Source organism: Mobula birostris, chromosome 2 (genome assembly GCF_030028105.1).
Source record: "Mobula birostris isolate sMobBir1 chromosome 2, sMobBir1.hap1, whole genome shotgun sequence".
NCBI lineage: Eukaryota > Metazoa > Chordata > Chondrichthyes > Myliobatiformes > Myliobatidae > Mobula > Mobula birostris.
Window position 1 is genome coordinate 169,156,781 of NC_092371.1, and position 22,920 is coordinate 169,179,700.

General features: G+C 40.6%; 1 protein-coding gene across 2 annotated transcripts in view; it reads right to left on the bottom strand.

Moving 5' to 3' along the window:
• Positions 1–22,920, bottom strand: part of sipa1l2 (signal induced proliferation associated 1 like 2) — a 500,895-nt gene that overhangs the window by 158,579 nt on the left and 319,396 nt on the right. For both annotated transcript variants that reach the window (XM_072251068.1, XM_072251067.1), the window contains exon 10: positions 6,531–6,805. In XM_072251068.1, the coding sequence (XP_072107169.1) occupies positions 6,531–6,805 (275 nt within the window). The remainder of the gene's footprint in view (positions 1–6,530; positions 6,806–22,920) is intronic.

The following is a 22,920-nucleotide window of genomic DNA, read 5'->3' on the forward strand; positions in this document are numbered from 1 at the left end:
CCACCCCCCAACCTTCATCACCATCCCCCCTCCAGCCCTCTCTCCCCCCCCTCCACCAACCAACTGAATAGTAGTGCATACACAGACAAAGCATTCCTATTTTAACAAAAGATCTTTTAAGTTAGATAACAAATTTGTCCACATTGAGATTGTGTTTGGTCGTGCATCATTTACTCTTGCTGATGAAAGTTCCAGGTAAGAAATGTCCAAAAAGCCCTGAAGCCAGTGAGTATTTGAAGTATCATGGGGAGGTTTCCAATGGTGGACTACAATCTTCTTAGCTGCAGTCAGGCCTGTCAGCCAGACTTTGCGTGTTTTTTTCGTAAGGGAAAGGTGGGCGTCATCATTTAGAAGATGATTCTAATTTATCTGTGTTGCTCATCTTCCCCTGGATCTGTTGTAAGTTGGTGGAGGAGCCCTGAATGGATTCTTCTGATGGCCTATTAGTACCTAGTGCAGTTTGATTTTCTCTAAAGAGTGCGGCAACTAGTCATACATGATAAGACTGGTGCTGCACAGGTGTTACATCTAGCCAGTAATTCATTCAAATTCATTAAGTCTTTATTCCTCAATGTGACATTCTTTTTGGATAACCCATATGGCCTAATGAACCCAAACTCACACTTTGAGAACATGACTACTTGACTCTCCAAATGTGCATACATACGCATTTCCAATTTTTATTGCTGATTACACACTGCTATGTTGTTTTGCTCTCTTCCAAACCTTACCTGACCACACTTTCTACCATAGAGTCATAGAACACTACAGCACAGAAATAGGCCCTTTAGTCCATGCTGAACTATTAAAATGCCTAATCCCATCGACCTGCACCTGGACCACAGAACTCCATACCCTTCCTATCCATGTACTTACCCAAATTTCTCTTAAATATTGAAATTGAACCTACATCCACAATGAGGCAGCTTGTTCCACACTCTCACTATGTTCTGAGTGAGGAAGTCCCCCCTCATTTAACATTTCACCCTTAAACATTTCACCTTTCACCCTTAACCCACGACCTCTAGTTCTAGACTCACCCAACCTCCGTGGAAAAAGCCTGATTACATTACCCTATCTACACCCCTCATAATTTTGTATACCTCTATCAAATCTCTTCTCATTCTCCTGTGCTCTAGGGAATAAAGTCGTAACCTGTTCAACCTTTCCCTATAACTTGTGTCAAGTCCCAGTAACTTCCTTGTAAATTTCCTCTCTGCACTCTTTCAATCTTAGTGATATCTTTCCTGTAGGTAAGTGACCAGATCATACTCCAAATTAGGCCTCACCAACATATTATACAAATTCAATATAACATCCCTGTACTCAACGCAAACAAGGGAAGGTCTGCAGATGCTGAACATCCATGCAACACACACAAAATACTGGAGGAACTCAGCAGGCCGGACAAAGAGTACAGTCTATGGAAAAGAGTACAGTCGACATTTCTTCCACAAACCCTTTAGCTGAAACTCTTCCAAAGGCGCATCTACTAAATACTGACTTGAAGGGGGTGAATACTTATGCAATCAATTATTTTGTGTTTTATATTTGTAATTAATTTAGATTACTTTGTCGAGATCTGTTTTCATTTTGACACAAATGTGTCTTTTTCTGTTGGTCAGTGTCAAAAAAGCCCAATTAAATCCACTGTGATTCAATGTTGTAAAACAATAAAACATTAAAACTTCTGGGGGGGGGGGGTGGGGGGGGGGGGTGAATACTTTTTATAGGCACTGTAATTGGACACCTTGTGCTCCTGGGCCAGAAGGCCCTTTACAATGCTGTATCTCTTAAGAAACACCAATTGGCTTCATAAAAAGCACACAAATATATTTTGATACTGATTCACCGTCAAGAAAATACTGCAGGGACATCAAGAACAGCTTGTTCTGCACTGCATCTCTACATAAAAAAATCAGTTGTGCAGTTTAAGGACCACAGAAAGAGCACGACAGTGACAGGGCACACATGGTATTTAACAAAATTGTAAATTTTTATAGGTATGGTACACCCTTTTTATTACTTGTTCACCTTCCTGTGTGCCTTGGAGTTATATAAATTACAAATCCAGATTTTCTCAGTCTTATTGCTTTTACAGACACAAAGGTAATTTGCAGTGGTAAACATCGTGCATTGTGCTGAAGACACCCTCATTCCAGTGCTTTGTTGATTGGTAAATTGCGGGTGGCAGCATTTTCTTTCTAAATGCTACAATGCACAGAACACTTTAATTTGGGAAATAAAAGGTTGCCTATTACAAGTGTACACAAACTGAATGGCACATCAGCGGCCATCCCACAATGCCTAACTTTACTGTTCATCACCGATCTCAATGCAGCACCAGCAACAAACATGGGATTCAAATCAATTACCCAGGATTTTGAAGCAGATGGCCATTTAAAAAAAATTGCTGACATAGTTAGGAGGGAATTATTGCGAATTACACTAACTCATGAGCAATCAAGGGTGGAAATTGTGTCATGGACCTGTAGCCACAGTTGGCATCTTAGCACATCTGAAATCACAAGCCAGCAAAACTGCCCAGAGCACCAGCCCCAATGTGGAAGCAGCGAGATAGAACAAAGAACATAGAATAGTACAGCGCAGTACAGGCCCTTCGGCCCACGATGTTGTGCCGACCCTCAAACCCTGCCTCCCATATAAGCCCCCACCTTAAATTCCTCCATATACCTGTCTAGTAGTCTCTTAAACTTCACTAGTGTATCTGCCTCCACCACTGACTCAGGCAGGCATTCCACGCACCAACCACTCTCTGAGTAAAAAATCTTCCTCTAATATCCCCCTTGAACTTCCCACCCCTTACCTTAAAGCCATGTCCTCTTGTATTGAGCAGTGGTGCCCTGGGGAAGAGGGGCTGGATATCCACTCTATCTATTCCTCTTATTATCTTGTACACCTCTATCATGTCTCCTCTCATTCTCCTTCTCTCCAAAGAGTAAAGCCCTAGCTCCCTTAATCTCTGATCATAATGCATACTTTCTAAACCAGGCAGCATCCTGGTAAACCTCCTCTGTACCCTTTCCAATGCTTCCACATTCTTCCTATAGTGAGGTGACCAGAACTGGACACAGTACTCCAAGTGTGACCTAACCAGAGTTTTATAGAGCTGCATCATTACATCACGACTCTTAAACTCTATCCCTCGGCTTATGAAAGCTAACACCCCATAAGCTTTCTTAACTACCGTATCCACCTGTGAGGCAACTTTCAGGGATCTGTGGACATGTACCCCCAGATCCCTCTGCTCCTCCACACTACCAAGTATCCTGCCATTTACTTTGTACTCTGCCTTGGAGTTTGTCCTTCCAAAGTGTACCACCTCACACTTCTCCGGGTTGAACTCCATCTGCCACTTCTCAGCCTATTCCTGCATCTGTCTCTCTGGAATCTTTGACAATCCTCTACACTATCTACAACACCACCAACCTTTGTGTCGTCTGCAAACTTGCCAACCCACCCTTCTACCCCCTCATCCAGGTCGTTAATAAAAGGTGCAAAAGGTTATTCATAAAGATCCATGCAGAACAATGACTGAGCTAGAAACATGGCTAGCAACTGGTTTTAAGAGGAGACCAGGGAATTCAGTACACTCTAGCAGAATAGCAAAGTGATTGTCTGCTCACATGTTAATTTTCAAGTGCAAGGCTGTTCCTTTTCATCCAGTAGCAGGGATAGGTGGGAGGGTTGACTGACAATAAAAGCACAAAATCTACAAAGAACATTCAAGTACAACAGGAAATTAATAGCTGGAAAAAGAGTTGCTCAGGGGTTGCAATCACACTACAGAATTCCAGTGAGTTAATTAAAACCACTACCCACATCCTCCCATACCTGCATCCTGACCATTCAGCCTTACCATCTGACATCGCCTTCACAATAGCGTAGATTAGGAAAGTGCATTGTCCCTTTTCACCATAAAGTGCAATACAAAAAATATACTATAAATTTCTCTCTCTCTCTCTATTATATACACATACACATATGTATGTATGTGTGTGTATGTGTGTATATATATATATATATGTGTGTATGTGTGTGTGTATGTATGTATGTATGTATATTTCTCACCCTATATGGGTGGTATGTGTATGTGTTTTTCCCCCTCAATCATAAGTCCTCTACCCAAGGCCTGGGAGCGTGGGGGTTCAGCACAGTATCCTTGCTATTCCTAGTAGTGTGCTCTTCTGGACTGAGGTCTCAGCTGGTGTTCCCAAGATTTGTTCGAGCCACTCTCCCAGTTCAGGTGTCACAGCTCCAAGTGCTCCTATCATCACTGGGACTTTAACCTTCCACATCCTGTGCTGTACACCTGGTATGTGACCTTCAGGTAACTTGAATCCTTCAGTCTTGATGAGCTTGCCTCTTTTCATTACCATTCAGCTGTACTTTTCCAGTTCAAGTGGCATTCCAATGTCTCTGCTGTGCACCTTTGTCAAGTGGATTAGTGAGTCAATGTCTCTTTCATTTCTGGCACATAGCTTGATGTCATCCATGTACAGGAGGTGGCTGATGGTCACTACCCATATTCACTCCTTGAGATGATCTGGCTGAGGGGGTTCAAGCCTATGCACAAAAGCAGTGGGGAATAATGCATCACCCTAGTATATTCCACATCTGATGGACACTTGTGCTATTAGCTTTGCGATAACTTCTAGCATTGTCCTCCAACAGCCCAATGAGTTCTTGATGAAGGTCTTTAGTGTTTTGTCAAACTTGTATAGAGACCGACATTCCAGGATCCATATGTGGGGCAATGAGTCATATGCTTTCTGGTAGACGAGCCAGGTTGTGCTTAGGTTGGTTTGCTTAGTTTTGGAGTGTCACATAACTGCTTTGTCTACCAGTAGTTGGTGCTTGCAGCCTCTGGTTCCATTACTAATCCCCTTCTGAACAGGGCTCAGGAATTTACACACACGTTCCTTCAGCTTGGTGGCTATGATGACTGATAGGAGCTTCCATGTTGTTGATAGGCAGGTTATAGGTTGGTAGTTTGATGGTGTTGCTGCTCTGTGAGGATTCTTCATTAAGAGTATTGCCCTTCCTTGAGTTAGCCAGTCAGGGTGGGAGCCTGTTTCAAGCAGCTGGTTCATTTGAGCTGCCAGCCGTGTATGTAATGCTGTTAGTTTCTTCAGCCAATAGGCGTGGATCATGTCAGGTCCTGGTGATGTCCAGTTCTTCATACTTGCTATCTGTTGCTGGCCATCTACTTGTGTGATGGTGACTGGTTCTTCTTCTGGAAGGTTGCAGAAGTTTGCTTGTAGGTCTTCCAGCCATTGGACACTAGTGTTATGTGATGCTTCTTTCTCCCATGTACTCTTCCAGTACTCCTCAGTTGCTGTTTTGACATTTTGTTATTCCAGATCTGTGAGCACTTTTCCTGGTTCTTTGGAGAAGAGTGCATTCATTCACTTGGGCTCTGCGTCAATAGTGTACTCCTGTAGTCTAGTAGCCAGAGCTGTTAATTGCTGCTTGGCAGTTTCCAGGGCTTCAGCTATGGACATACCTCTGTACTTCCTTAGTAGCCAAGATGAGTCTTTGATTTTCACACTGTTCTGCTGCTCAGTTAGTCTGATGACCTCTGCCCTTGTGATTTTCATCTTGGCTTCCAATCATCATCTCCAGGGGGTTATGACAGTATTCTCCACCATATTTCATTTTGTAGCCCAGCTTTTCTAGATTTGCTGCTGCCGAAGCATAGATCAGGTTATTGGTCTCAGTTATGTGGGAGGTTGCAATTCTGAGTAGTGCTTCATTGGCTGCTTCTAGCATGCTGTCTGACGGAATTATATATATGTACACATACACACACTTATATATACACACACATCCATATATACACATACATTCGTGTATATATGAGAGGAAAAATAGTGAGGTAGTGTTCATGGATTCACAGACTGTTCAGGAACTTGATGGCAGAAAGGAAGAAGCTGCTCCTAGCTTTTCTCAGTATGCGTGAACTTATTCTCACATAATTAGCCCAGATATGATATTTCCTTTTATAGATTTATACAGAGGAAACCACAGCTTACTTCTGTATGGTATTTGTGATTGAAGAGGTGTCAATTTTAACACCTTTGCAGTAAAGTTAAAGCAAAAGCAGTGTGATGCAAGTGTGACCCACAGGCATTGCTCCAGGTGCAATTCTTCATAAATTGTCCAGGTTTTGATATGGGGAGGTTCCATTATAATTCTTTTTAAAGCTTATTAAATCATCGTATTTGCCTATTTTTAAACAATATGCCAGTCATAGATAATGTGCATGGCCCTAGCAGAATGATTTAAGCACATTTCATAGTCTTATTAGGTCATATTTTTAAAAGCTTTGTTTTACCAAAATTAATTATTTATAGACAGTAATGACATTGGTTCACCTTGCTGTAGTTTGCAAACAGGATAAAGATATTCTCAATGCTTTTGGGTCATGTCTAAACTTTTTTAAAGCATCTGTCAAAAGACATACACCATGAATCACTAAACAAATTGCAGAAAGCCAATTTCTTTACCTTCTTGGAGCTCCATCTTCATGCGGTTGAATAATCACCACTTTTACTGTCACGGATGTTCGTAAGAGGTCTATCATCTGCTCGTGGGTCAAGGTTGCCACAGCTACTTTGCAAATCTCAACCAGTCGACTCCCTTGCCTCAGGCCAGCTTTCCACGCAAAGCCAAATGGCTCAACGTCCGCCACAATACCTTCAAAGTTAACATGGAATCCTAGCTGTCCAAGGCCATTTCTCCTCAGAGTCATTTCTGTTGTTTCACAGCCTCTGGTCACTAACTGGATAAAAAGAATCACATTGTTTAATAATTGCTCCATCTGATTATTTTTACACAGACAAGAACACATCTCAAATTACTTCACCAAACTCATTTGTTATTTTCAAAGTATTTGAATTGTAAACAATATGCCTGGAAGAGCAAAAAGTGAGAGTCCTTGTAACAGGGGTGGATTGTGATAGCCTTATTCTTTGCAACTGTATACAGAGCTAAGCACCTGTCTGTCTGCCTGAGAATCAAATGGAAATTTGAGGAAGAACATTACACTCTTCAAAATTCAATCTCTCAACATCTGTCTCAGAGGGAACAAATAAGAACTTGAATGTGGATAGGTAATTGTTGACTTGCATTCTTCTATATTCAACATCTAACAGGTTTAAACAAATGTGAAGATACAATAGATTTTCAAACAAATGCAACAATTTGGCAATATATAGTGCCTCACTGGGGACAAAAAAAGGAACTAAACACTTGACAGACGTGTTACTAAACAAAATCTCACACCAGCCACATAAAGTCATATTAGTGGAGGCGATTAGAACATTGATAAGAGCGGTATGCTTTAAGGAATGTCTTGGAGGAGGAAATAGAAATAGGAGAGGCAAAGACACTTAAGGAGCATATTTGGGGAATTCGAATAGATAATGCAGGTATCTTGGAGGCTTCTGGAACTGCAGAAGATTAGGCAGAGAAAGAGTTTAGTCATGGAGGGATTAATAAATAATATTAAACCTTTAAAATTGAGACAGTGAGCATAAAAATATGGACAAGTAGATTGGTGAGAGCTAGGACAAAGGCAGCAGAGTGTTAGATGAGCTCAGATTTTAGCAGGGTTAGAATATGGAAGGGTGACCAGCAAGGCATGGAAACGTAAAGAGGAAATAAAGAAATAGATGAAGACTTCAGCCAAACATAAGCTGAGGGAATGGTTGCAGTTAGGCATTGTTAAACAGGAGAAAATAGGTAGTCTTAGTCATAGTGAAATCTGTGATCTAGAACTCAAGAGGTCAAATGTGGCACCAAAACAGCAAATAACCTGAAGTATCATGTGACAGTTGTCAGGGATACCAAACAGAATTAATGTTTAAGGAACAGAGCTTGTATTCCCACTGTTTAGTTTGCCGAAACTTCTGCTTATCCAAAACTGGTTGGATAAGCTATCTGGCAAATTAGAAATAATGTAGAGACCAAGAAGTGACTAAGTACATGGAAAACTAAAACAGAAGTAGATCATTCATCCCCTTGTGCCCGTTTCAACATTCATGAAAATCATGGCTTCTTTTTAACCTGAGCATCACTTTCCTACACCAATCTTATATCTTATGATATTGAAAATTCTGTCTTTAATAGAATCACTGACTGAAAATATTGCAAATATTCTTTCTTAGGCATGGACATTCAGAGGTTTATGAGAATAATTCTGGGAATGAAAGGATTAACATACAAAGAGTGCTTGATGGCTCTGAGCCTGTACTTGCTGGAGTTTAGAAAAATGAGGGGAATCTTATTGAACCCCACCCAATATTGAAAGGCCTAGATAGAGTGGATGTGCAGTGGATGCTTCCAATAACAGGACAGACTAGGACCAGAGGACCAGAAGGATGACATTTTAGAACAGAGATGAGAAGGAACTTCTTTAACCAGAGGGTGTTCTAGGACTATTACATCTTGAGTGTTTTGTAATTGACACCAGTTGTGAGTCAGAAGGAACAAGAGAAAAGAAAGATACTTGCGCTTTTTTTTCTCCAGCAATATTCGTGCAGTAATTATGGGAACTGCAAGCATAATTTGGGAGTAATAGCAAATCTATATTTTGAAAACCATCTAGAAACAACTAACGCAACTGTACCAAAATAATTGTATTCGAGATTATGTGCCAAGCTCCAACAATCACATTTAAACACACGTCAGGAGAAATGAGACCTAGTCAGCAAATTAGTCTTGACTTTTTTTCTTCTAGAAACAAATAGTTCAATCTCCTGGGTTGAGGAATACTACCCAGTTTTTCCTCAGTGTCTATCATTTTAGACATAATTAAAACAAATGCACAATGGGATTTCTTTATATGAAATATCTCATTTGCCAAGTAGGATGTCAAATCATGAAATAGAAAAGTGGGTGCTACTCTGGAAGCTGGTATTTAATTCATTTTTCAGTAACTGATCCTTTCCCTGAATGAAGACAGAAACTACTATTTCCTCATCCTTGATTCCTAGTCCACTTCTATACACTTCTTAAACATAGCGAACGGCAGTAAGCCAACTGTTAATGTTAGAACTGATATGAAAATATTTTGAATAATCAAAGATATTTAAGGGATTTGGTGAAAAAGCCATGTATAAGGAGTTCTTCATAAATCAATGAATAATAGTTCAAACTCGAGTAACAAACAGCTGAATCTGATTCTGCTGTTCACATCAGGAATGGAAATAAGATCTCCTGATCAAAGCTTTTAACAGTCTAAAATATATGAGAAGTCAGCAATTTATTCCACAGAAATTGGGAAGACATGTGCAAATGAGAGCCTGCTGCTTCAATATTGTCTTTACTTTTGCATTCATGGAATTGTAAAATGTGTAGCTGCAAAAAATAACTACATACAAAATAAATTACAGAATTTTTAAACCAAATCCTAAAGTTAGCCATTAAATTAATTATAGTGTTACAAATGCCTTCAAAGAACTTCCCTTATAATGGTTCGCCTGGAGCTTAGGTCTCTAAAGTGAAAAGGTCCATTAAGTACTGGTATTCGTAAAAACTAGTGCCAATGTGAGTGTCATTTTGATGAATGACAGCTACTGGGATTCATTTAAACTGTCTTTATATCCCTAACCTGAAAACAGCTAAGTGTCAACTATGTGATAGCACTCTGGTCTCTGATGTACATGTGGATTCAGGCTCTGACCCAGAAACTTAAACAACTAATCTAGACTGACACAGCGGTATTGACTGAGTAAGTACTGCAGAGAGAGAGGAACAACCTTTCAGATAAAATATTAAACCAAGAAATCATCTAACCTCTCAAGTGGGCATAGAAGTTATTTTGGTACACATGGGCAGTTTTATGGGAGCCCTCATTTTGTTTTTATTATTTGGATCAATAGGTCTCACTAAAATATCTTTGTTGCTTCTGTCTTTCAAACCACCTGACCTAGAGGGAAACAGTCTTATTACCTGGTGTGGTAACACCAACTCAGGATTCAAGATTGTTTAATGTCATTTCCAGTACACAAATGTAAAAGAGATAAAATAACTGTTACTCTGGATCAGATACAGCACAAAAAAGCCCAATAAGATAAAGAACACAATAAATAAAATACATAAGACTGCTTATATAAACAGATTGATTGTATGTCTATAAAGTGATGCTAGGCACTTGAGTGTCAACACATAGGTGACTAACAGGAAATGATGAAGTAGTGTTAGTAGGGGGTGTGTGGAGGGATGGGTTACTGGGTGGAGGTCTTGATCAGCCTTACTGCTTGGGGAAAGTAAAGTAAATTACCCTTTGCTTTACTATTAAACATTCCTTCTGTTGGTAACTTTAAAAAATACATATATTTAAATGTCATCTCTCATTCTTCTAGACTCTTAAAAATGCAGGCCTAGACTACTCAATTTTCCCTCTAATAATAGATGCACCATTCCAGGAACCAGTCTACCTTCTTACTCATCCTTTATAGCAAATATAGCCTATTTTAGGCAAGGAGATTATAACTGTATACAGCACCCCAGGAGCGCTCTCATCAAGATCCCACATAATTGCAGCAAGTTTTCATTATCCTTGTACTCAATTTCTCTTGTAATAAAGGCTACATTTGCCTTTCTAATTGCCTGCCATACCTACTTGTACACAAGAACATCAAGGTTTATCTGAACATCAATATTACTCAAATCTGTCTCTGTTTAAAAAGTAATCGGCATTTGTGTTTTACCGCACAAAGCGGACCATCTCATATTTTTTCCCTACAGTGTGGCTCCATTTTCCAAGTTGATGCCCTCACATCTAACTTTATATATATTCTCCTGAAGCTTTTTCTGGCGGATAAAAGGTGCTCAGCGAAGTGGCAGGAGAAGCAGAATCTCCCAGTGGCCACCCAGTTTAATTCGACTTCCCATTCCTATTCCGGTATGTCAACCCTTGGCCTCCTCTTCCATTGCAATGAAGCCACAATCAGCTTGGAGGAACAACACTTTATATTCCATCTGGGTAGCCTCCAGTCTGATGGCATGAACACCAATTTCTGAAACTTCCAGTAACAGCTACCCCACCCCCATTACTGCTCTCTTCTTCACCAGTCTCCATCTCCTTTTCCTTCTCTTACCGTATCTCCTTGCCTGCCCATTGCCTCCCTCTGGTGCTCCTCCTTCCCTTTTCTTTCTTCCATAGTCTTCTCTCCTATATAACTCCCCCTTCTCCAGCCTTGTATCTCTTTCACCAATCAACTTCCCAGCTCTTTACTTCATCCTTCCCCTTCCCAGTTTCATCTATCACCTGGTGTTTCTCTCTCCCTCGCCCACCTTTTAAATCTACTCCTCATCTTTTTTTCTCCAGTCCTGCCAAAGGGTCTCAGCCCAAAATGTTGACTGTACTTTTTCTCATAGATCCTGCTTGGCCTGCTGAGTTCCTCCAGCATTTTGTGTGTGTTGCTTGGCTTTCCAGCATTTGCAGATTTTCTCATTTGTTAAAGTCTCAACCCATTTAGTTTGTGGTCATCAATAAACAGTGGCATTATATCAGCCAAATCACCGATGCAAATTTAGAACGATCAGGGCAGCAAATGTTGATCTTTGTGAGAATTCAGGATTCATGGCCCATTAACCTCAGAATAAATTTATTCCTACTTTAAATTTTCTAACTGTTAACCACCACCCCAATTCCATGTGGTGCAACCTTATTTACCATCCTCCTCTCTGTGACTTTATCAAAGTGCTTCTGAAAATCCAAATACAGTACATCCACTGGTTCTCTCTTATCTACTGCACATAAGAATAATTGTTAAAAATAAACCTTAATAAATTAGTCAAAGATGATCTCATTTTCATAAATCTATGTTGACCTTCTTCAGTAAAATTATTACTTTCTGTCTTGACATCATATAATTTATTCTGGAATTTTCTCAATTGCCTATGTCCAACTAACAGATTGGTTGCTCCTTTTTTAATATCTGATACAATATATTTAAAATATTTTCCAAATTAACAGCCAGTTTTATGATTAGACCCAGGGAGGTGTGTCAGAGAAGACTATTCCAGAAAGTTTTCAATTCCTCCATGGAAAATTGCCAATTTGTGGGAAGCCTTACCCTTGTGAATTCTCAAAATGGAGGAAGAGCATTCATTGTGGCACTGAGAAGTGAGTTCCTTTGTCAGGAGCCCAGTGTGAATGGTAGAAAGAAAGTACCATTTGCCAATCTACCCACTCAGTCAGTCAAGCATTTACTTCATCTATAGCAGAGTCAGTGGGTTCTACATCAGCTCAGCAACTAAATATTTAAAACTGAGATGGACAGAAATCACATGAGATTCTGCAGATGCTGCAAGTCTTGAGCAACACACACAAAATGCTTGAGGAACTCAGCAGGATAGGCAGCATCTATGAAGGGAAATGAACAATCAATGTTTCACTTCAGGACCCTTCATCCAGTCCTGATGAAGGTTCTTGGTCCAAACCATTGATTTTCCTCCATAGATACTGCCTGACTTGCCGAGTCCCTCCAACACTTTTTTGCTTTTGCTTGAGATGGCTAGAAATTTCTTACCTCAGGGGGCAAAGAATCTCTAGAATTCTCTGGGCCCGAGGGTGGTACAGCCCTGATCATTTGAATTGAATTGAATTGAATCAACTATATTACTTTATGTGGATAGTTAGAGGCTTTTTCCCAGGGCTGAAATAGTTGCCACAAGAGGACACAGGTTTAAGGTGCTGGGGAGTAGGTACAGAGGAGATGTCAGGGGTAAGTTTTTTACTCAGAGAGTGGTGAGTATGTGGATTGGGCTGTTGGCAACGGTTGTGGAGGTGGATATGATTAGGTCTTTTAAGAGACTTTTGGATGGGTACATCGAGCTTAGAAAAATAGAGGGCTATAGGTAAGCCTAGTAATTTCTAAGGTAGGGACATGTTTGGCACAACTTTGTGGGCCGAAAGGCCTGTATTGTGCTGTAGGTTTTCTATGTTTCTCACATCCTTCATAAACATGAGGAGTAAAAGTCTTTACGTTATGCCTCCATCTAAATGTGCAATATATTATAAATAGTATGTACAACAGGACAGTCAATATAACATAGAAATATAATTGTATCAGCATGAATTAATCAGTCTGATGGCCTGGTGGAAGAAGCTGTCCTGGAGGCTGTTGGTCCTGGCTTTTATGCTGCCATACTGTTTGTTTCCCGGATGATAGAGCTGGAACAGTTTGTGGTTGAGGTGACTCGGGTCCCCAATGTTCCTTTGGGCCCTATTTACACACCTGTCTTTGTAAATATCCCGAACAGTGTGAAGTTCATATCTACAGATGCGCTGGGCTGTTCGCACCACTCTCTGCAGAGTTCTTCAATTGAGGGAAGTGCAATTCCCATACCAGGCAGTGATGCAGCCAGTCAGGATGCTCTGAATTGTGCCCCGGTAGAAAGTTCTTAGGATTTGAGGGCCCATACCAAACTTCCTCAACCGTCTGAGGTGAAAGAGGCGCTGTTGTGCTTTTTCCACCACATAGCCGGTATGTACAGACCACGTGAGATTCTCGGTGATGCGTATGCCGAAGAACTTAAAGCTGTTCTCCCTCTCAATCCCAGATCCATTGATATCAATGGGGGTTAGCCTGTCTCCATTCCTCCTGTAGCCCACAACCAGCTCCTTTGTTTTTGTGACAATGAGGGAGAGGTTCTTTTCTTGACACCACTGTGTCAGGGTGATGACTTCCTCTCTGTAGGCTGCCTCATTGTTATTTGAGATTAGGCCAATCAGTGTAGTATCATCAGCAAATTTAATGAGCAGATCGGAGCAATGGGTAGTGACATAGTCATGGGTATACAGAGAATAAAGGAGGGGGCTTAGGACACAACCCCCTCTTATATTTAAGGTGGAGATCAATAAATATTTGAAAGATCAAGGAATTGAGGGATATGAGGAAGAGGCACAGAGGGGAGTTTAGGCCATGATCATATTGAATGGCAAGACAGGCTTGAGGGGCTGGCCATCTTTGCTCCTAATTTTTGTGACAATGTGATCTCAAGACTGCCTAGAGGAAGATTCATCATTTACCTGATAAATTTAAGGGTATTGAGGCAAGTTAGGATTTGCTTGGATTATGCTTCCATGGGATACCCAAGCTCAATGCAATATGATCTCAGTCAGGCATGTGATGCAGACTATGGTCCATTACCAGATAAAGTGTAAGTGAAATTGTAGACAGATGTGCAACACAAGGGAAATGAAAGAATTTAAATAGACAATAGTGCACGATTAAATTGTCCTTTATAAAATTATTTTAATTAGAACATGTCAGAGGAAAGGGTGTAGGATAATGATAAGTGTGAATTACACACAAGATGAAACTTGATAATCTTTCCCTACAGGCAACAAATGTTATTACAAGTTATAAAGTGTTAACTTATGTTCTTTTCAGTTCTTAGTCACCTCCAATTATTTATTCATTTATTATGATAACGAATTTTCACATCATGTTCAAATGCAACAGCCCCTGCTCCTTGTTGACCTTTACAAGTTATGCAAGAACAGCCCGAATCAATTAGGACTGAGAACTTCAGCGGGTGAACTCCATTCAGTCCTTAATAGCACAGTTAAGTATCTACATGGAATGTCAGCTGCATATTGTGCATTAGTACTCTTTAAAGTAGTTGCAACAAATACAGTAGAATGCAAGTGTTCTTTTTGAGACTTGTTAGATTCATTTGCAATACGTCTAACCCATCCAAATCCTAAACAACTGTCTCCACTGTTAGTTCTGTCTCGATCCTTTGGAGTGCATTTTATTTTTGATCAACCAATCTGTACTGTGTGTTCAATGTATATCATGCCCATAGGTTTGTCACTTTAATTAAAAGTGTAGCCAAATTAAGACTGAAATGTAAGGTATTTTGTTGCCTTATTAGTTCAGGTGTAAATAAGGAAAGATATTAAGTCCTGGCATGGTTAACTTTAAATAAAGGTAAAGTATTACACAAAAATTAAAAGCAACTATCTTAAGGTTATCCAAAAAATTACATACAATTCTCTTCTCATACCCAAGCGTCTGGTTTTCTTTCTTGTAAGCAATATGTTTCCTGGGTTTTTCTTAATAAAAATATTAAACTAATATCAACACAAGTTCCATACTGTTTCTTTTCCTTCTGTTCCTACTAGCTCATATTGTAATTGCTGTCCCCTCCTCTTGTACTGTTGCCTTTGCTTTTAAAACTGCTGTCCATAACCTCATTAAAACATTCATTCCGTCCTTGAAAACTACAATTAGATATTGTACTAGTCTGGTATGGTATATAACCTGACATTTTTCTGATGCCTAGACTAACTTGTTTTCTCTCTCAATCTCAATGAAAGGACTTAAACCTGGAAAGTTAACTGTATGTCTGCCCAACTTACTAAGTTTGTATAGATTTTTCTCTTTTTTATTTAAAAAAAATCCATTGTCTTAGTTGTTTTTAGTAATTAGGCACAACCTGGAGAAAAGGTGCTTTAAGGTGACACAATTTCATTCAGAGAAAACTTCACTTAATACAAGTTTGCCTAATGGTATCAGTGACAAAATTATACAAAATCCTCCCGATGAGCACGAGGATTTCCTCCAGGTACTCCAGTTTCCTCCCACAGTTGAAAGCCATAGTAGTTAGTAAGTTAAATGGTCATTGTAATTTGTCCTGTGATTAGGCTAGGGTTAAATCAGTGGGTTACTGGTGGTTTGGCTCGAAGGACTGCAAAGGCCTATTCATGCTGTATCTCTAATTAAGTAAATACATAACTGGGCATGCGCAGTAGCCATATGAATCTAATCTATCTTACTGCAGAATGTCCTAAACCTTCGCAATTACCTTTCCATTGTTTACCATCATCTGCAAGGAACAGATTTCATGTTTTAAAAAAAAGCACCTTTAATCCAATGTGGTTGGCTGGATACCAGAAGACAAAAGGATGAAGTGGGATTGGTACACCTGCGGCTCTTCTATGCCCATTGACAGTGCCAATCAGAATTACGCTTCTGGCAAAGGCATGTACTTATCATTCCCTGGCACAATGCAACATGTTTAACCCTTTGTCCTGGCTTGGAGCAAACAACACTGAACCCTTAAGTTCAGCAAGTATTACACCTGTCACAACACATCATTAGGCACTGTATAAACTAAGTAAATATATTAAAGCTCTAAATTTTCTATCCAGACTCTGGCTCCAGAAAAGGAAAAGGAAATAATGATTTAATTGCGGAAGATTATAAAATTTTGGAGTACTGGTTACGCAGCCAGATTTAGAAGTAGAAATAGTCAGCGAAGTAGAGGCTGTCTGGCTGGCTTCCCTTTCAGACTGATCCACGCTGCATGAAAAGATGACATCTTCAGGAAACAACCTCACCAGGTGTAAGATAAAGGAGTCCCTACTACCGGGACTGATGTCGCCATGGTTACCATTCTTGGACTTGATAGGCAGTCGTCTTGAGTGAAAATTGAGCTGTCAGAAACAGTGTGACCCAGGGGCACTGTGCATTACAGACAGCTTCAAAAGTGACATTTAAGGGCCACATTCTAAATTGTACTGCACTAAAATTATAATTACAAAGATAAGAATTATGTTAATATCCACACTGCAGGGCTGCTCATGCTTTCCGGTATATGTGTGGATAACAGCAAGGTTTACAGGGTAGGCAGGAGAGAATGAAACAGCTCCAGATGCAAGAACTGAATGTAAAACTGAAGAATTGGTACCATGAACAGTAGGCCTCTATATGCACATAAGGACCAAATGGCTTGCTGAGCTATTGAAATACTGATAGGCCTCTTTACTGCAGCAAGATTACTTTCTCAGTTTGGTTTTAAGCAATGCCAAAGTCATGGTGTTCCTTTGCTTTACGGAACGGTCCTTTTAACTGATCTAGCTTGCAGCACCATTTAGAAGCACCATATGAAATGTGTGTCAACCTTCAACACCTGAAATTACATGCTAGGTTATGTACACCACAGGATGGAAATAACAGAAGCAGTGGATGGGACTTTAGTGGACTGGACTTTAAATTTAAGCAATTCACACAAAATGCTAGAGAAACTCAGCAGGCTAGGCAACATCTATGGAAAGGAGGAAAAGTCACATTTTGGGCCGTGCCACTTCATCAGGACTAGAAAAAAAGATGAGAAGTTAGAACAAGAAGGTGGGGGAGGGGAGGAAGCAGTACAAGATGGTAAGCGATAGGTGAAACCAGGAAAGGGAAAGGGGTGAAGTAAAGAGCTGGGAAGATAATAGGTGAAAGAGATAAAGGGCTGTTGAAGGGGGAATCTGATAGGAAAGGTTTGAAGACCATGGAAGAAAGGGAAGGAGAGAAGCACCAGAGGGAGGTGATGGGCAGATAAGGAAGGAGTAAAGGTTACAGAGGGAAACGGGAATGGTGGAACGGTGAGGGGGGTGGCAATTACTGGAAGTTTGGGAAATCGATGTCCATGCCGTCAGGTTGGAAGCTATCTTGACAGAATACAAGGTGTTACTCCTGCAACCTGAGTGCGGCCTCATCGCGGCAGTAGAGGAGGCTATGGACTGACATGTCGGAACAGGATTGGAAAGTACAATTGAAGTGGGTGGCCGCCAGGAGATCCTGCTTTTTCTGGCAGACTCAGCAAAATAGTCTCCCAATCTACGTCAGGTCTCACCTATATACAAGAAGTTATATCCCAATCTACATCAGATCTCACTGATATACAGGAGGTTATATCCCAACCTATGTCAGGTCTCACTGATATACAGAAATACACAGATATACAGGGGGGGACCTCATAGAAACATTTCGAATATTGAAAGGCATGGACAGAGTGGATGTTGCAAAGTTGTTTCCCACGGTGGGGGAGTCTAGTACGAGAGGGCATGACTTAAGGATTGAAGGGCGCCCATTCAGAACAGAGATTCGAAGAAATTTTTTTAGCCAGAGGGTGGTGAATCTACGGAATTTGTTGCCACAGGCGGCAGTGGAGGCCAAGTCATTGGGTGTATTTAAGGCAGAGATTGATAGGTATCTGAGTAGCCAGGGCATCAAAGGTTATGGTGAGAAGGCGGAGGAGTGGGACTAAATGGGAGAATGGATCAGGTCATGATAAAATGGCGGAGCAGGCTTGATGGGCCGAATGGCCGACTTCTGCTCCTTTGTCTTATGGTCTTATATACAGGAGGTTATATCCCAATCTACGTCAGGTCTCACCTATATACAGGAGGTTATCCTCTTTTTCTTCACCACCTATTAAATTTTCTGCTGAGTTAACTGTGTTCAAATCCTGGCATATTAAGCATCCACAGATGTAATTGCTCTGTTACTGACAGTGGCATTTTCATTTCTCCTGGTCCTAATCTTTGCAATTATCTTCCTAAACCTGTAATGCTTCATATTCTCTTTCATTGTTTAGATTCTTCATAAATATTATCTTTTACAGTCATCCACCCTAATGGCTCCTTACAGGAGTTAAGGGGAAGCTTTATTTGCTAATGCTCCTGTGATACTCTATCTGTAATGAAATAGAACCTCTGCATGTAAACTTGATGAAGTTGTGCTCAGGACAGCCCACAAGTCTCATCATGCTTCCAATGCCAACAGAGCGTGCCCACAACTTACTAACCTTTACTAACCTGTACGCCGTTGGAATATGGGAGGAAACTGGAGCACCTGAAGGAAACCTGAATCCCAATCACTGGTGCTATCTAATAATAAAGACAAGGGATTGTACAGATGCTCGAAATCCAAAGTAACACACACAAAATGCTGAAGGAACTAAGGTCTGAGACCCTTCGTCGGGACCTGATCAGAAACATTGACTCTTCATTCCTTTCATAGATGCTGCCCGACCTACTGAGTTCCTCCAGCATTTTGTGCATTTTATTCCTGTCTAATAATATTGTCATTTGCCTTTCCTCAATTTACCACTTTAACTCAAGTTCCAGACTTCTCTTAAAATTTAAGGAGTTACGGTAATTGTTCTCAATGCTCTCTCACTGAAATTCTGATCACCTGGCCAGGCTCATTTCCCAACAATTTCTAATACGGCCCCATCTTTGTTTGGATCACCTGTATACTGTATCAAGAAACAGTCCTGGATACACGTGACAACTTCTGCCCCATCTAAGCTTCCTCCATCATGAATGACAGGGGACCTTAGTAACTATTCACAAGATACTATTTCAGGTTAAAATGTCAACTGTAGGAGAAAGTTGCTGGAGGATAAGACTGGTTCCAAGATTTGCAAATACTTTCCCGTGGCTTGAGAAGACGTGAAATTGTACTTTCAGTTGAAGCTCCCAACAGTAACAGTAACTGGAAACAGTAACAAAGTGAGAGATGATAGTGCAAAGTTTTGGTGGTAAATGGAATCTTTTATCTGTGCTAATCTATAATTCCCATTAACATGTCTTTTAAAATTGCTTCACAAAAATCAATAGTTACGGCAGCAATGATATTAGTCTACAACAACATTAAATATTTGAAAAACACATACAATAACTTAATAAAACTTCCCCAAAGGAAATGTACTATATATGAAATCCTTATCTCAGTTAGTTATTTACCCAGGGCAACTACAAACCATTGTGACCATTCTGTGTTTGTCAGCCACAAAGGATTCTTCTCTGTGATCAGTTATTTCTCAATAGACATTGCCAGTAAGTTTTAAAGATAAAGATTAGCTTTATTTGTCAGATGTATGTATATAAACGAATAGTGAAATGTATCATTTGTGTCAACAACCAATGCAGTCCGAGGATGTGCTGGGAGCAGCCTGCAAGTGTCGCCTCACTTCTGGCATCACCATGCCCGCAACCTTACTAACTGTACATTTTGGAATGGGGGAGGAAACTGAAGCACACAGAGAAAACCCACACCGTCACAGGGAGAAGGTACAAACTCCTTACAGATAGAGGTGGGAATTGGTGACAGCTGGCACTGTACAGCATTGTGCAAACAGTTTTTATAAGCAATCCCATGCATGTGCTCAGCTATTGACTAACAAACTAGAAAAGCCAAGTGACCAGATCAGTGTAATTACATTTAAAAGTGGGGCAGAACAATGCTTTAACTATTTGATTATCTTCAATCTACAGCAGGGAAACAACATAGCAAGGTTGGATTTCCAAGGGAGTAATCTGATGAAATCAGCAACTACTGAGAAGTCATTGTTGTTATTGATGCTTCATTTGAAGCTCTCATTAACAGGCCAATTTTATAACTACTGGGTGACCTTTTATTTTCCACACAACTTCATACTGCCTTGTAATTTGTATCAACAGTCTATTGCATGACTGGAAATAAAGAAGGGTTTTGTTCAATTGATCTCCCTCTACTATAATTTTTCAAAATTTCTTTAATTTTGTTTATCAACGTCAACACCAAATTACATGCACACATACAGTATGGAATGTACAATCCAAGCCATCGATTAAATTCAGAAGACAAGGGAAATAATCCAGCTAATCTATCCCCATTTCTGTGTTGAGATCAACAAGATTTAAGCATTAAGTTTTTTTTATCTTGTGATCTGGTGATTGCTTCCAGTATTTTGCACCAACTACTGTCTCGGTAAAATTATTATTCACTACAGTATGTTAAAAGATTAGTGGACAGATGAACAATTTGGGAGGAAAAAGAAACATATACAGATGAAGAGAAAGAACACAGTTCAATATTAAGAAGAAGAATTTTAACGATACACCTTCATGCCTCAGTATCCAGTAGCCCTGACCTCACACATCATGAAGACCCTAGAGAGGCTGATCCTGGTGCACCTCCAATCCCTGATCAGGTCAGCCCTCGATCCCCTGCAAGTTGCCTACCAGGAGCAGAATGGAATTGACGACGCTGTCATCTATCTGTTGAACACAGCTACCTACGTTTGGATAAGCAGGGCAGCACTGTGAGGATCATGTTATTTGATTTCTCAAGTGCCTTCAAAACCATACAGCCCTCACTGCTGGGGGAAAAGCTCCGTTGAATGCAGGATAGCACTTCCATTGCATCCTGGATAATGAACTACCTGACTGGCAGACTACAGTTTGTGTGACTTCAGAGCTGTGTAGTCAGACATGGCTATAAGCAGCACTGGGACCCCACAGAGGACTGTATTGGCTCCCTTCCTGTTTACCCTGCATACCTCGGACTTTAGATACAACACTGAGTCATGCTATCTGCAGAAATTTTCTGATGATTCAGCAATAGTTGGGTGTATCAAGGGAGGTCGGAAGGATGAATACAGGGCCCTGGTGGAGGACTTTATCAAATGGTGCAAGCTGAATCATCTGCAGTTCAGCATCAGTAAGACAAAGGATTTGGTAATGGATGTTAGGAAGGCGAAGCCTGCACTGCTCCCTGTTATCATTGATGGTGAGGATATGGATGTGGCTAGGACCTACAAGTACCTTGGGATGCACCTGCATGTCAGACTTGAGTGAAACATCAACACACGGGCTGTGTACAAGAAGGGCCAGAGTCACCTCTACTTGCTGAGGAGACTGAGGTCCTTTGGAGTATGCAAGCCTGTCCTTCACCTGTTCAACCAATCTGTTGTCACCAGTACAAACTTCCATGCAGTGACGTGCTGGGGCAATGACATCAACATGGGTGATGCCAACAGGCTCAATAAACTGATTAGAAAGGAGGCTGTGGTAGAACAAAGGATCCTATGGAAAAACCTGACAATTCTGGACAATGTTTCTCACCCTCTGCATGCCACCTTGGCTGAACAGAGGAGCACTTTTAGTAACAGACTTAGACAACTGTGCTGCTCCAAAGAGCGCTATATGAGGTCATTCTTATTCTTGGCCATTATGTTCTATAATGAGTCAACCTACAGCTGGGAAGTGATGACCCTCTCCTGTAGGATTGTTTGAGGTAATTTATTTTTTATTCCTTTTTACTTGCAACACTACTTTGACACTGTAATTTCCTTTGGGATCAATAAAGCATCCATCTATCTATCTACCATGGGTGATTGATAAGTTCGTGGCCTAAGGTAGGGGGAGTCAATTTTAGGAAACCTAGCACATTTATTTTTCAACATAGTCCCCTCCTACATTTACACACTTAGTCCAGTGGTTGTGGACCATACGGATCCCTTCTTTGTAGAAGTCAGCGTCTTAGACCTCCAGAAAGTGGTCCACAGCAGGGGTGATTGATACGTTCGTGGCCTAAGACAGAAGGAGATGAAACTTCCAACTTTCTGCATAATCACTCAAGGAGTTAAACTGCAAGTGCATGTAACGAGTGCTGTATAACTCATCGCCTTCTATATTAGGCCACGAACGTATCAATCACCCCAGCTGTGGACCACTTTCTGGAGGTCCAAGACGCTGACTTCTACAAAGAAGGGATTTGTATGCTCCACGACCGCTGGACTAAGTGTGTAAATGTAGGCGGGGACTATGTTGAAAAATAAATGTGCTAGGTCTCCTAAAATTGACTCCTTCTACCTTAGGCCACAAACTTATCAATCACCCCTTGTACTTCAACTTCAAAGGACAACGTATTGCATATTTATAAGTGATGCAATCTAACACTCACCATCTAACTAAGAAAAAGCAGCGTCATGCACTTTTTGTTCTTTTGTAATACAATATTTTCTACTTTAAATGGTCAAATGTGGATATGTGAACCTGCTGAGGAAATGTCACTTGAAAGATGGGTTTGATTATGCTGGGTTGCATTTCTGGTTATTAAAATGGGCTCACTGCATCCATCGGTGCTCAAGGATGTCATTAAATAGACAAAGGATTACCAAAGACAACAAGAATGTAGCAGCAAAAGAACTGCATCCTTTTGTCACCGTTGTTATCCTTCACGGGAAGGAAAAGGTTCAGCTCAATAAAGCTGACTGTTTCCAGGTACTAGGCCAAGAGAAGGTCACCTATATCTCCTAGGCCCCTTCATTTCT